The sequence below is a fragment of the Bufo gargarizans genome, chromosome 8, assembly GCF_014858855.1.
Source record: "Bufo gargarizans isolate SCDJY-AF-19 chromosome 8, ASM1485885v1, whole genome shotgun sequence".
In the NCBI taxonomy this organism is placed as follows: domain Eukaryota; kingdom Metazoa; phylum Chordata; class Amphibia; order Anura; family Bufonidae; genus Bufo; species Bufo gargarizans.
The window spans coordinates 74,689,102-74,705,448 of NC_058087.1; the positions used below are offsets into that span (position 1 = coordinate 74,689,102).

Sequence of the window (16,347 nt, forward strand, 5' to 3'; positions counted from 1 at the left end):
TAAATGTCATTCTTATAATGTGATGATTTGTGACTAGGGCTGGCTCGTCACCACCTCCCATACACTTACTGAAGGAACTTCCCACATCACTAAACTGAGAGAAATCAGTGCGGACCCTCCTCCACCACCCATACACTATTCATAAGCATGGGGAGAGAGGCCCTCCCAGAGTCCCCTCAGTGTTGTGGAGAACTCCCTTAAAGGGGTTGCTCACCACTTTAGACCTCTCCCTCCCTTTGTGGCCAGACCAGTGAAGGTAATCATACTTACCTGATCCCTGCCACTGGGTTTTGGCTCCTTTGCTTCCCCCCAAGCCGCTGCAGCTCTCAGGTGTACCTGTATCAAAATCCGATTGGTGGTGGTGAGGGGTCCCTTAGTACGTTTTTTTGTTCACTATGTTCCACTTATGTACTTGGAAAGCCCTATGTGCATATCCATAGACCTCCTTCGCCCATCATATGTCAAAAGGGTGTACTTTCAGCAACCACTAGGCCTTAATGTGTCGACAACTCATGGATATTATTTGGAACCATTCCCAGCTGTTTTCTGCTGGTTACATGGCTTCTACGTGTTAAATGTAGCTCTCGATTTCCAAGACAAACGTGGCTCTCAAAGTAAGAAAAGGTGAGGACCACTGCTACAGACAATGGTCTACAACAGGCATGTCCAAAGTGCGGCCCTCCAGCTGTTGCAAAACTACAACTCCTAGCATGCCTGGATAGCTTACAGCTATTAGGGCAAGCTGGGAGTTGTAGTTTTGCAACAGCTGGAGGGCCGCACTTTGGATATGCCTGGTCTACAAAGTCCTGCCCAATACTTACATTTTTGGAAATCACTTTGGATTCCAGCACTGATCTTTTCCCCCCCACTGGTAACGTTTGGCATCTATATTATGACAAGTCAAACTATAAATAAAGGTGGAATTTCCATTTTAAAACAACAATTACTATATGATTTATTTCTCTAATGCAGGATCTACAGAAATATTCCAAGTGTTCTACCGATACAATGATTTTTACATTGCAAATTGGAAGTATTAAGACTGTCATTTTAGACACGGGTCTTACTAAGCCCCTGCGCTGGTGATGGATCCGCCAAAGTTATGTAGAGGCGCCGGTCTCTACGTAAGTTCAGTGTATCCAGCGTCGGTCTAAATGTAAGCCAGCTAACTTGCTCATGTCAGTGTGCCAACAAAGTGTATATTGGGGCTCCCTCCTTGTTAAGTTTGACCAAGGACATGACCTGGGCGTAGCTCAGCCCCATTGAAGTGAATGTTAAAATGCCTATTCTTGTCTGCAAAAGGGACAAGAATAGGGCATGTTCTACCTTTTTTGTTGTACGGGTCAATGGACATATGGATGTGAACAGCACCTGGCATGCATTTTTGTGGCCCCGAGGAAATGAATGGGTCTGCCATGATATCCCATACCCCTGACAAACCCAGAGTTAGTTTCCTGAATGCACAAGGTTCACGCTACGGGCTACTCTTTGCATTTTCCACTTGTAAACATAGCAATTGGTACTATACAAAGAGCTGTTTTCCTAGATCTAGCCTGAAGACTTGGAGGAACTATCAGCAGTCTTATACCAGTCGATAGGCAGGAATCAGCCACTGTAAAAATGTGTCATAGTCACATGTTAATCTTATTCTTCAGTTTGTGATCTGGTGCCTATATGGGGCATTTTTAAGTAATGGACATGTTCTGATAACCATCCCACATAGAATTAAATCACTGACTTCTCTTCACATAGTATGGGATAAAATTGGTTGCCTGCAGCCACCACTAGGGGGAGAGCACTGCTTATACAGCTACCATTGAAATCAGTGGTCTGCCTCCATTGCAGTAGCCAGAGTCTTTGCTAAGGCAGGATGTGAACTTCAGGCTACCAGGGATTTCCTGTAGACAATGTAGCCTAGTCAGGGCACAGTTCATAGCTATGTCCTAGGTTTGAATCCGACAAAGGACAAGATCTGCATGGAGTTTGTATGTTCTCCCCGTGTTTGCGTGGGTTTCCTCCGGGTTCTCCAGTTTCCTCCCACATTCCAAAGCCATACTAATAGGGAACTTATATTGTGAGCCCCACTGGGGACAGCTTGATGCTAATGTCTGTAAAGCGCTGTGGAATATGTCAGCGCTATATAAAATAATATAAAAATAAATGTACTAATAATTCAGAGCTAAAATATAAGTAAACAGCCAAAACTGTGGAAAATAGCAAATAAATATTAGCCAAAGGGAGTGACATATAACAGTTTTTTTTTTTTTTAACAACTGGGCATCAAATTTAATATTTTCAGATCTAGTTGTATTTAATCAATAGTAACAATTCTCAGCACATTTCCAAGAATCTTTGGATCACATTTCATTTCCAGATTAAGCATGCATACAAATAACACCTGCATTCTCTATACATATGCTTTTCACTACAAAATACTACATGTACAATAAAAAAAAAAATTATGTAACAAATAGCAATATATATTATAAGCTGCTAAGTGACACTTTGTTTCTCAAAGCGTATAGATATAAGGCACAAAAGGACTAGTGGTTTCCCTTCACTGCAAATGAGAATGCACATTTGCTTTGGTATCACATTTGTTTATCCAGTTAATGAGCTGAATGAATACTGTCCCTTTTTATCAACCCTTGTGAAAATGATCTTAAGTGGAGATAAGAAACTTTGTAATATACCGTACTTTACAAGAGAAAAATGTCTCATTCTCCAGAGCCACTTATATTCCTCCTCCATGTTACCTGCACTGGATCATTCACTCTCATTTACTGGTAAAAGTCCATCTTGAGAGAGGCAGAGCAGTCGGTTGCTGTTTGTTCTAACTTTTCTCTCTCACCCCAGTGCTTGAATCACAGCTACACTGCTTAGTTCTGCTGTATAATATAGCAGCTAATCTCTGCCCACTACTGACATTTAGGCTTCATGCACACAATCGTGTTTTGTGGTCCGCAAACTGCAGATCTACAAAACATGGATGTCGACCATAGGCGGAAGCAGACAGAAGGGTCTCCCACAAAAGATAGGACATGTCCTATACTTCACCACAACATGTGGACCAATAATTCTTTGAAGATAATAGGTCTGCACCATGATGTGAAGTTACATAGTTAATATGGTTGAAAAAAGACATTCATACATCAAGTTCCACCAAGGGATAGGTGGGGATGTGAATCCCAAAAGGATTTGAGACTTGGGTTTCTACACGTTTTCATAAGCATTAATGTTAAGAATTCGTCGAACCCCTTTTTGAAACTGTCCACTGTTCCTGCTGTGACCACGTCCTGAGAAAGTCTATTCCACAGCTTCACAGTTCTTACAGTAAAGAAGCTTTGACGTTGCCGGAGACTGAACTTTCTCCTCTCCAATCGGAGTGCCCCCTTGTCTTTTGAGTGCATTATATATGGAACAGCTTTTCACCGTATTTTTTGTATGGCCCATTTATATATTTTTGTACAGGTTAATCATGTTTGCCCTTAGACATCTCTTCTCAAGACTAAATAAATAAAATTATTTGAATCTTTCTTCATAACTAAGACCCTCCATTCCCCTTATCAGTTTAGTCGCTCTCCTTTGTACTTTCCAGCTGCACTGCGTCCTTTCTATGTACTGGTACCGAGAACTGAACTGCATATTCCAGATTAGGCCGCACCAACGCTTTGTAAAGTGGTAATATTACATCCCTGCCCTGCGAGTCCATGCCTCGTTTAATGACAATATCCTGGTGGCCTTAGAAGCAGCTGATTGACATTGTGTGCTGTAATTTAATCTACCATCCACAAGGACACCCAAATCCTTCTCTACAAGTGACTCTCCCAGTGCTACATCACCTAGGACATGTGAAGCACAGAGATTACTACTACCAAGATGCATAACTTTACATTTGTTCACATTGAACCTCATTTGCCAAGTTTATGCCCAATCACTCAGAGTGTTCAAGTCAGCTTGTAGTATATGGACATCTTCCATTGACCGTACAGTTCTACACAGCTTAGTGTCATCTGCAAAAATAGATATGGTGCTATTAATCCCGTCCTCGATATCATTAATAAATAAATAAAATAAAGGGACCCAGCACTGAACCTTGGGGTACACCACTTATAACCTGGGACCATTCTGAATAGGAATCATTCACCACAACTCTCTGGAGACGATCCTTCAGCCAGTTTTCAATCCAATTACAAACTATACTTTCCAAGCCTATAGACCTTACTTTATCTATTAAACGTCTGAGGGACAGTATCAAAAGCCCTTGCAAAATCCAGAAACACTACATCCACAGCCGCCCCTCTGTCCAGGCTACTACTCACCTCCTCAGGTTAGTCTGACAACTTCTGTCCTTAGTAAACCCATGCTGGTTATCACTTATAATATTATTTACAGTCCCATACTCTTGTATATAGTCCCTTAAGATTCCTTCAAACATTTTTCCCACAACAGAAGTTAAACTGACTGGTCTATAATTATCTGTGGAGGACCTTGATCCTTTTTTTTGAATATGGGCACCACGTTTGCCTTGTGCCAATCACTTGGCAACAGTAGCTCTGTTTTGTGGATCTGCGGTTTGAGGACCGCAAAAATTAATGGTCGTGTGTATGAAGCCTTAGAGACAGAGACTGCAAAGGGGTAAACTGATGCTAAATGTAGGATAATGGCCCGATGCAGTATAAATCCTCATATACACAGGACAATTTACTCTGAAAAGTCATTGGAAATGACCGGTATGCTTTAAAGGGGCTTTCAAAAAGCTTAGTCATCGGATTATATCTTTCTATTTATCTTTTTATACATTTACTCCATCAACCGGTTTGTTCCTATTGCTGTCATGGAAACATTCTTGTTTATATCCAAAACCTGCCCTAATCTAATGCTTCTCATAGCTCAGGATTTGATCCACTTTCATCCATTCTTGGCAATGTCTTGTGAGCTACGTTAAAGGGGTGATGCTGTGATTGATGTAAATGTAAAAAAATGAAAATTAGACATCATACAGTACATGGCAATCTCAATCATGGGACATGTTCTACCTTTTTTGTTGCACGGTGAATGGTCATATGGATATGGACAACACATGGCACGCTTTATGTACTTTTTGCTGCCCCAATCAAATCAACGGGTCGGCATCCGATCCACATGGGCCTAACGAAGCTAGAACCAGCACTATGTCTCACATGGATCCAGAGTTCTCCCCCTTAATTTCTCCAACTATTCCTCTAGATTTTCTTCAAGCTGGCAAATTAGGGGGTGTTTCCTTCCTCACAGGGCATGTTCTTTCTGCTGCAGCTCTCTCCCTGTAACTGTCACAGCTTCTAACAATTGATATGGCTGGTGGCAGTTGAAGATAGAGCTGAACATGGGTGACCACCTCAGCAGGTGGACGTGCACATTACTCTACAGATTAAACACCAAGCATTGCCATTTAGGAAAGTAAAGGGAATATGTCACAACTGGAAATTTTTGGCAACAGAAAGTACATTGAAAAAATAATTTATCATGCTGAATTAACAACCCCTTTAACAAGCAGCACACGTCACTCCCCTGTCCTGAGAGTGTGCTAATTTGTACGAATGTAAGAGCCTGTGGTCCAGACTGTTGCCTAGAATAAATACAATGTAGCAAACCATGAACTGTGAGAAATGATAGGAATGTATGGGTTTGCACCCGTCAGATCAGATATAAGCAATGTTTCTATTCACTGACAGCAGAGAGCTTGAAAACTGCAAGGAAAAGGAACACAAACATTAGAAAGTTATATAACTGTTCAGTATACAGTTTTTAGGCTTTACTTGTATAAAATTGGACAAGCCCTTTAATTATCTAACTGCTGATACAGAAATATGCAGCTGGAACATTGTATGCAGAGCAATTCTTCAAACGTCGTGACCATGGACCAGGGTCTTTGTTATAATCCTAAAGGCCCAGTTTTTTAAATCTTAAGCCCCCTCCTCCACTAGAAAAGCTTATTACCTGTGTCCCGCTGCTCAGCTATCCACCATTGGCATTTTTGGACATGATGTAACGTAAATGGCCATATTCCCTGTAGTGCGGTTGCTGTGCTTCTAAAACATTAATTACACTGTAATAAACTGGTTGATGTCGACCAGAGCTAAGCTTTTTGAAGCTCTGGGCTTTCATACGAACGATCGTTAGCAATTATCTGCCGATATAAAGGTGCCGCCGAATACCCGGTGAACAAGCAAAACGCTCGTTCATCAGGTAATATGATTGTTTGTGCGATCGCCAAAATAATTGTTTGCAGGCAGCAGATTGTGCCGTCGAATCACCCTCAAACAATAATTCTGAATGGGGACGAGCGATGGCATTAGTATGGATTGCTGCATGTAAATGCAGTGGCCTCCTTCAGTGACGAGCAGGCGATGCCAGTAGGAACGCTTCCTTCCTGACAATCCTCTGCTGAATTGTTCAGTGTAAAGGATGGATTCCTCCACATGGATTTGTAATAGATGATCTCACAGGTTCTCCTGCCGGCCTCCTCCCCTTCATAACAAGCCCGTAGTGAGCACTGTCATGTGCCACTTTGTAAATGCTTCACCGGTGGGTTCTGTAATATCGAGAAGGGCAAAACCCAATATCTAAGCATCATGACCCCCAAAAATATGAGGTTTTGAGACTATTTCTATGTTGACCGGGTATACTTATATTTAAAGAGTTTAAAAAAAAAACACCAAACGACAGTGAGCAGATAGACTGAACTACTACCAGCACATCCAACTTAGCTACCGTATTTTTCGCCGTATAAGACGCACTTTTTTCCCCCCAAAAGTGGGGGGAAAATAGCAGTGCGTCTTATACGGCGAATGTAGCTTATTTTGCCCAGTTTTCAATGATACACCCGCCGCGATGCCGCGCGGCGGGTGTATCAGCTGTGAGGGAGGAGGGGCTGGGGGCGGCATCTGCATTTATAATGACAGCGGGGCCCGTGCAGTGACTATTCTACTACACGGGCCCCGCTCACTGTATAATCATATCTCTCTAATAGTTAATTGTTCTATGCATGTAATCGCATAATGAGCGCTGTGTATTACCGTACTTAAAACTAGCAGCGCTCGCCGTTCGGAGCAGAGAGGAGGCAGGAGGCAGGCCGGGAGGACGGGCACTTGCAGCGTGAGTCATACGTCACGCGCCTGCACCGCCCACTTATGAATGAAGCAGGCGGCGCAGGCGCGTGACGTATGACTCACGTTGCAAGCGCCCGTCCTCCCGGCCTGCCTCCTCTCTGCTCCGAACGGCGAGCGCTGCTAGTTTTAAGTACGGTAATACACAGCGCTCATTATGCGATTACATGCATAGAACAATTAACTATTAGAGAGATATGATTATACAGTAAGCGGGGCCCGTGTAGTAGAATAGTCACTGCACGGGCCCCGCTGTCATTAAAGCAGATGCGACCCCCACCCCCTGTATTGAGGGTCATTCACTACAGGGACACTTATGGAGGGGATCTGTGGATGACAGCATAAGATGCTATATATGTGTCATCCACAGATCCCCCCCCATAACTGTCATTCACAGATCCTCATCCTCATAACAGTGCCATCCAGAGAGGATCCCCCATAAGTGTCACCCACAGATCCCCCATAAGTGTCACCCACAGATCCCCCATAAGTGTCACCCACAGATCCCCCATAAGTGTCACCCACAGATCCCCCATAAGTGTCACCCACAGATCCCCCATAACAGTGCCACCCACAGATCCCCCATAACAGTGCGTCACCCACAGACCACAATTAGTTCAAAACCCACCAAAAGTGCACCTTTTTGGTTCAAAATATTTTTTTTCTTATTTTTCTCCTCAAAAACCTAGGTGCGTCTTATAGGCCGGTGCGTCTTATACGGCGAAAAATACGGTATATGCCGTCTAATTGCCTAACTAAGGATAGAACAAAGGTAATATACAGTCCTACCGCCTCCAGACGTGTAGATTGCAGATGGATGTACGGTGTGTACTAGAAAGGTATCCTTCAATGCAGTGGCCGAGGATATTGAGGACGGGTGCTTGGTTGCACATATGATAGGTATCAACAACTAGTGACCCTGATCAAAGGTTCCCTCACAGTTATACTAAGGAGGGGGACTAGTCCATTTGACTGCCTAGCCGACACAGAGCACCCGCCTCGACAGGGGCGACCCCATTACAGGCAATTAGACGGCATATAACTAAGTTGGATGTGCTGGTAGTAGTTCAGTCTATCTGCTCACTGTCGTTTGGTGTTTTTTAACTCTTTAAATATTTTTGGGCATATCTAGTAAAAAGTTATATTTTAAGGAATAAGTATACCCGGTCAACATAGGAATTTGATTTATATTTGGGAGTGTGACTACACACCTCTGCACGTTCAAGGTGTTGGATTAGGTTTTGAGACTATTTACCAAGCTCAGGCATAAAAAAATGCTCCCTGGAGATTAGACCCCCCCCCCCAGCATGGCCAGATCTGCGGAAGAAATCATACCTACCTAATGGGTTCCGGCACCATTTCTATCCCCGGGCTGCTGCACCTCTCAGGCCCAACCGTGTCAACATCCAGTTGTGACGTGTCATGTGAACCAGTGACATGATGCATGGGAGACATATAACTGCTTGCAGCCAGTCATTGGCATCCCTGTTAGCGAATCTATGATACGTAAAACACTAAACAAGAATGTATTTCATGGGAGGATACCGCAGAGGAAGCCACTGCTGTACAAAAAAAAACATTGCTGCACGTTTACAGTTTGCACAAGAGCACCTGGATATTCCACACCAGTACTGGCAAAATATTCTGTGGACAGATGAAACCAAAGTTGAGTTGTTTGGAAGAAACACACAACACTATGTGTGGAGAAAAAGAGGCACAGCACACCAACATCAAAACCTCATCCCAACTGTGAAGTATGGTGGTGGGGGCATCATGGTTTGGGGCTGCTTTGCTGCGTCAGGGCCTGGACAGATTGCTATCATCGAAGGAAAAATGAATTCCCAAGTTTATCAAGACATTTTGAAGGAGAACTTAAGGCCATCTGTCCACCAGCTGAAGCTCAACAGAAGATGGGTGTTGCAACAGGACAACGACCCAAAGCATAGAAGTAAATCAACAACAGAATGGCTTAAACAGAAGAAAATACACCTTCTGGAGTGGCCCAGTCAGAGTCCAGACCTCAACCCGATTGAGATGCTGTGGCATGACCTCAAGAAAGCAATTCACACCAGACATCCCAAGAATATTGCTGAACTGAAACAGTTCTGTAAAGAGGAATGGTCAAGAATTACTCCTGACCGTAGTGCACGTCTGATCTGCAACTACAGGAAATGTTTGGTTGAAGTTATTGCTGCCAAAGGAGGTTCAACCAGTTATTAAATCCAAGGGTTCACATACTTTTTCCACCTGCACTGTGAATGTTTACATGGTGTGTTCAATAAAAACATGGTGACATTTAATTCTTAGTGCGTTATTAGCTGAAGCAGACTGTGATTGTCTATTGTTGTGACTTAGATAAAGATCAGATCACATTTTATGACCAATTTGTGCAGAAATCCATATTATTCCAAAGGGTTCACATACTTTTTCTTGCAACTGTAAGAGCGTTTCCCTCTGCTCATTCTAGGGATGGATGGGGGACTCAGGCCACCACCGATCAAAACTTTTTGACATAGCAAAAGCTTTCTAACAACTGCTTGACCCTTTAAATACATCAGAATCATCACAGTGGCTCAGGTTTATCTTAATCTGCCTCGTCTACGGAGAGCCTGCCTACAAGTGTCTCTTGATACCGATAGCCTATCCTCAGGACGGGTCAGTGATCAGATCAGCGATAATCATAGAAAAGGTATTAGATAACAAATGGCTATTGTGATGGAACACTCAACTAGAATACAGCTAGGCGGTCCTTATTAGAGTCTGTACTCACAGGGATGGATATCTAGTGACAAATACACAGATGAGAGGTAGAGAAAATGAGGTCACATATAATATGCTGTGTCCCATGAAGCCTAACCGCATTCAAAATCTTAAAATGTAGGTTTGACATTAGCTGACCCCAAATACTCGCTTTCTCCTATGTCAGGTAAATGAGATGCATGCAGGGGTTCCAGTGTGCACAAGTATGGAACAAAATGGTCACTGACCAAATGATGGCTCGTCATAGAGTCAATAATAGATATGCACTGAGTACACTTACTAGCTGTACAGTGGAGGGCCCTGCAAACAGCACCAGAGATTTTTACCTTTCTGGAGCCCTCTGAGAATACAGTAACAGGGAATACTGCAGCCTCCCCTGAATTTACAGGTTAATGAGTGGAGATCAGCTTTATCGGGTGCTTCCGGTAAAAATCACATTTTAGGAACGCAGTAGTGCTTTTGAACGCAAGATTCAACAATTCAGCTTTTTTGGTACATGTGAAGCTATAGGGGAGAGATTATCAATGGCTTTATGCCAAAAATACTGGCAAGTTGCAGATTTTGGTGCCTTATTAGCAGCGTTTTCTGCGGCAGCGGTCGTGGCTTAGTGGGAGGGAGTGTGGCCTCCTGTGACCTGACCGATTAAGGCTATTTTCACATGTGCGCTTTCCCTTTCCACTATTGAGATCTGTCATAGGATCTCAATTGCAAGGGGGAAAAGCTTTCGTTTTGTCCTTATTCGTTTTTAAGGAGAACAAAACTGAACTGAACGAAACGGAGCACACCAGAATGCATTCGGTTCTGTTTGGGTGCGTCCCCATGGCGGACACAATAACGCTGCAGCGTTTTCTTGGACACAATAGAAAACGGATCCGTTCCCTATTGACTTCCGATGGTGTTCATGGCGGATGCAGACGGTTGTATTATCAGGACGGAAGCGTTTTTTGCTGATCCATGACGGATCCAGCAAAAACGCTGGTGTGAAGGTAGCCTAACTAGGATTTACATCAGAAACGGATGTAAAATACAGTGCAATTCCCCACCAGCTTTGGTTCCCTAGTGCACGGGCTGCCAGAAGATCCCCTTTTAATGAGTGTGACACATCTTACTTCAGTGCATTGGCACGCGTCATAAAGCATGCACTCCATAGTGAGCCATGTATATAAATTCCCTTTTAAATGTAGGCCTGCTTGCCACCTCTTCTGACAACGCTTTTATACAGCAAGCTTACATCATCTATCCTATATAACATATGCTTTCCTCTTTAATAACATATACAAGTCCATGCATGGCTCCACATACCCTTCTTTTTAACAGGGTTTTAAAAGACTTATTCTGATGACATATACTCTGGATACCTTATTAGTATTTGATCGGTGGGGGTCTGACACCTGAGCCCCCCGCTGATCAGCTGTTTGAGAAGGCACCAACGCTCCTGTAAGCGCCGCAACCTTCTCTCAGCACAGTGTCATACATTGTCCCACGGCTGTGCTTGGTATTGCAGCTCAGCCCTATTGAAGTGAATGCGCCTAGGCCAGTGATGGCTAACCTTGGCACTCCAGCTGTGGTGAAACTACGACTCCCAGCATGCTCTATTTATTTCTACAGAGTTTTGAGAGCAGCCAAGCAAGGGGGGCATCTTGGGAGTTGTAGTTTTACCACAGCTGGAGTGCCAAGGTTAGCCATCACTGGCCTAGGCTATGTGACCAATGAACGTGATCAGGATCCTGATCAGTCTGAAAAATGCCTGATCAGTCAGAAAAATGCATTGCAATACCGGATCCGTTTTTCCGGTGTCATCAGGCAAAACGGATCCGGTATTTATTATTTTCTCATTTTTAAAGGTCTGCGCATGCGCAGACCGGAAGGACGGATCCGGCACTAATACATTCCTATGGAAAAAAATGGCAAGTCTTCAGTTTTCTTCGCCGGAGATAAAACCCTAGCATGCTACGGTTTTCTCTTTTGACTGATCAGTCAAAAAGACTGAACTGAAGACATCCTGATGCATCCTGAACGGATTACTCTCCATTCAGAATGCATGGGGATAAAACTGATCAGTTCTTATCCGGTATAGAGCCCCTGTGACGGAACTCTATGCCGGAAAAGAAAAACGCTAAAGTGAAAGTAGCCTAACATGTACAGACTATGGTTCCATGGTTACTTTTGGTGACAGTGACATCACAACCTCAATGTTACCATATAGGAGAAACATTGCTTGAGAACTCCAGAATATGCCTTTACACGCTTCGACAATGTGGACAATTTGAGTTATTGCTTGCTCAACTATTTCCTACTGGTCTTAGTCTACTTTCACACTCGCGTTTGGTGCGGATCCATCATGGATCTGCACAGACGGATTCGACGGATCCGTTTGTATTATCTTTAACATAGCCAAGATGGATCTGTCTTGAACACCATTGAGAGTCAATGGAGGACGGATCCATTTTCTATTGTGTCATAGGAAACGGATCCGTCCCCATTGACTTACATTGTGTGTCAGGACGGATCCGTTTGGCTAAGTTTCATCAGACAGACACCAGAACACTCCAAGCAGCGTTTTGGTGTCCGCCTCCAGAGCGGAATGGAGACTGATCTGAGGCAAACTGATGCAGTCTGAGCGGATCCGTTTAAATTCTGAATGCATTAGGGCAAAACTGATCTGTTTTGGAGAGCCCTGAACAGATCTCACAAACGGAAAGCCAAAACGCCAGTGTGCGAGTAGCCTTAGAATAACAAATAGTACGCTTTCAATATTGCCATGAAATTGTACTCATGGTCACATGGTACAGAGAGAAAGGAACCGCAGCACTCCCAGGTCTTCAAGAAGTAGGCTTTATACACCAAAATGTGCAATAGGATAAAAGGATTCTCCGGGATTTTAATATTGATGACCTATCCTCAGGATAGGTCATCAATATCAGATTAGTGGGGGTCTGACACCCAGCGATCAGCTGTATGAAGGGAAGGCGTGTGCGGTGTGCATATGCCGTCTCCCTTCTCTCCTGCTCACTGCTGCTTTGCCATAGACAGGAGACAGCACATGCACAGTGCCGGGTGTCGGACCCCCACCGATCTGGTATTGATGACCTATCTTGAAGATAGGTAATCAATATTATAAACCCGGAGAACCTCTTAAGGCTATGGACACCTTTGGGGGCATTTTATTATGATAGAATTTTACTCATTTTGGGATAAAAACTATTTTTTCAAGCAGCCTGTTTTCAAGCTGTCAATTTTCGTTTTCTTTGAATCGTGTGTAGTTCTGATCTCTAATCTCCTGACCTTATAAACACTTATTTAAGCCATATTCTTATCAGTTTGATAAGCGTTTAGCTCTAATGAGTGTTTATGAGTACAGGAGATCAGAGATGAGAGCTACATGAGAGCCATCAGATGATGGGATTTAAAGAAAACAGAAAATGTCAGCTTGCAAAAAGATTGATATAGAATATCTTGAATAAAGACCAATTAAAAAAAAAAAGATTTTTAGCCCTAAATAAGTTAAATGCAATCATAAACAAATTGCCCCGACGGTGTCCATAGCCTTTAAATGTAAAAAACTGTTAAAAATTTGCCAGCTCAACCTAATTATATACTCATCCAAGAATTTGCTCTTAAATGTTGCACTATCTGCACCAATAAGGGCCTCCTAAAGTGGTATTTTGTGGCATCTACCAGGATGGTCCGCTCTGTAATTACTCATAAATTGTATTCATATATACTCTGCATATTCCTGTACACATATTTTTTGTGCAAGTGCTCTTTAGGGAATTGAGATATGTTTAAAAATGAAACAATTTACACGTTCTTCAATACATTTCTCTACCTGTTCCTGCAAATGACGGATCCTTAAGCCTACATGCTATAGAAATAGAGGCTGAACATGCAATGCAAGGATAGACTGACCAGTGCTTCTCTTTATCATTGCATCAATGTAGGCTTCATTATCTACATTACATTAAAATACCTGACAATTTTGTTTTGGCTTTTCATACAAAACCGCAATATAAAGCACAAAAATAAAAATAAAAAATCAATACAAAAATAGCAAAATAATCACACAAGTAAAAAGAATACTTATCGAGTTAAAAACTCAATGGCGCAGCAATGGCCAGCAACACAAGGTTCACAAAACAATCAAAATTCTACAATTATGGCAGAAAGTCTGAAGTGCCAATTAGTGTTAATTATGTGCGCGACTTACCGCTTCTCTGCAGTTTATAAGTGCAATATCTGCATATTCACATTATGCTCTCTGAGCATAAACCCCAAAATACACACATGTATATTTAATTCTATAAAAGGAAACTGCCGGAAACTGAAGCCTTACACTGCTCACTAATATGATATGTAAGGCAAAAAGGATATTCCTTTTGCTTGGTAAACAGTATTAATGAAATGTCCATTCCTTAACTTCGTCTGTAGTTCTGTAGGAGTAATTCTTCATGATCACTGGAAAGGAGCCACCTGAGCTGTGCTTCCGATGTTGTGCCAGAGAGGGCAGCAGTGAGGGCATGGAGTCCCGAGTCTGCTCCCTTACCTGTGAAATAAGCATATACATACCATGCACTTTACAATCAACTATATTATCAAGAAAGCAGGCCGAGTCGCCAAAACGCAGCAGTCAAAATGTTTTTTTACATTCCAAAGAAAACATAATTCAGGATATGCAATTAATATACGAGTGGTCCTGTTCCGACCTCTGGGACACCACTGATCATACACAACACCAATCTCTTCCGTGTGCACTATCTAGTCTAGCATATGTGCAACAGACTGATAGGTCCTACAGGGGGTGGCCACGCTGTTACAATATATAACCACATTTTTCAAGGGTCGTGCGACCTAAGCGCGGCTTGAACCACCCACTGACTAATTTTTTATTTTAGGTGCATAAAACTTATATCTTTATTATTTCTATTTAAAAGTTGAACTCTAAATGTGATTAAAAGTCCTCAGGATGAGCGGTGAGACTATTGTATATGTTTATATACCCCTCTTGGTATATGTCACTGGATGGGATAGCTCCTGATACAATTCTCAGGGCTTGCCCAAATCCCTAAATCTTTATAGCAACTTTATGTTTAGTTGCATTATGTCTCTGCTATGAGGGCTCACTCCGCTCAGTCTGATTCTAAAATGTGTGCGCCCGCTTCCCTACATGTTTCGCCGAGCCTTCGGCGTCCTCAGGGGATACCTGCATATCCCCTGAGGACGCCGAAGGCTCGGCGAAACATGTAGGGAAGCGGGCGCACACATTTTAGAATCAGACTGAGCGGAGTGAGCCCTCATAGCAGAGACATAATGCAACTAAACATAAAGTTGCTATAAAGATTTAGGGATTTGGGCAAGCCCTGAGAATTGTATCAGGAGCTATCCCATCCAGTGACATATACCAAGAGGGGTATATAAACATATACAATAGTCTCACCGCTCATCCTGAGGACTTTTAATCACATTTAGAGTTCAACTTTTAAATAGAAATAATAAAGATATAAGTTTTATGCACCTAAAATAAAAAATTAGTCAGTGGGTGGTTCAAGCCACGCTTAGGTCGCACGACCCTATCTAGTCTAGCAACTCAGCTTCAAGCACCTTCTTCCTTATCATTGATGAGGGTCTCAGTACTTTGTATTCCTTAAAAAAGTTCTCTAAGATTTTTTTTTTTACTGACGACCCATCCCCTGGATAGGTCATCACTATCTGATTGGTGAGGGTCTGACACCCGGGACCCCCACCGATCAGCTGTTTGAGAAGGCAGGGTCGCCCGCAGTAGCGCCGCTGCCTTCTCCATGCTTACCAAGCACAATGCCGTACATTGTATAGTGGCTGTGCTTGGTATCACAATTCAGCCCCATTCACTTCTATGGGGCTGAGCTACACCTAGGGCTAGGCCATGTGACTGATAAACAGGTCATCACTGGACTAGGCAAAGCTGCAATAAGGACACAGCGTTACTGCAAGCATCACTGCCTTCTTAAACAGCTGATCGGCAGGGGTCCCGAATGTCGGACCCCACAGATCAGCTACTGATGACCTATCAGGGGGCTGGTCTCAGAATCTCAGAATAAACATTTAAAGGGGTTGTGATGACCTACCCTAAGGATTGGTCATAAATATCCAATCGGAAGTGATCCGGCTCCCGCCACCAATCAGCTGTTTGAAGAGGTCACACAAGCGTTGTTTTCTCTTCAAAATTACCTGCGCACTGTCTCCCCTTGTCTGTCACCAGGAAATTTACCACTAAAACAAGTGCAACGCCTTGTAGGGCTAGCTCAGGTGAAGGTAAAGTGAAGGAACCTTTCACTGGGCAATCTGTTGCTTATTCTGGAGAAAAGTACTTTCAATCCATATGCAAATAAGCAGTTAAGTGCACCCAGGGCGGGCCATGACACCCTTGATCCATCTTCTGCCAGCCCCTCTCTCTGCTTCTCTA

General features: G+C 43.0%; 1 protein-coding gene across 2 annotated transcripts in view; it reads right to left on the reverse strand.

The window, feature by feature from the left end:
* Positions 1–13,039: 13,039 nt before the first annotated feature.
* Positions 13,040–16,347, reverse strand: part of STRADB (STE20 related adaptor beta) — a 40,854-nt gene continuing 37,546 nt past the window's right edge. For both annotated transcript variants that reach the window (XM_044304148.1, XM_044304149.1), the window contains exon 12: positions 13,040–14,451. In XM_044304148.1, coding sequence (XP_044160083.1) covers positions 14,302–14,451 — 150 coding nt within the window. In that variant the 3' untranslated portion in view covers positions 13,040–14,301. The remainder of the gene's footprint in view (positions 14,452–16,347) is intronic.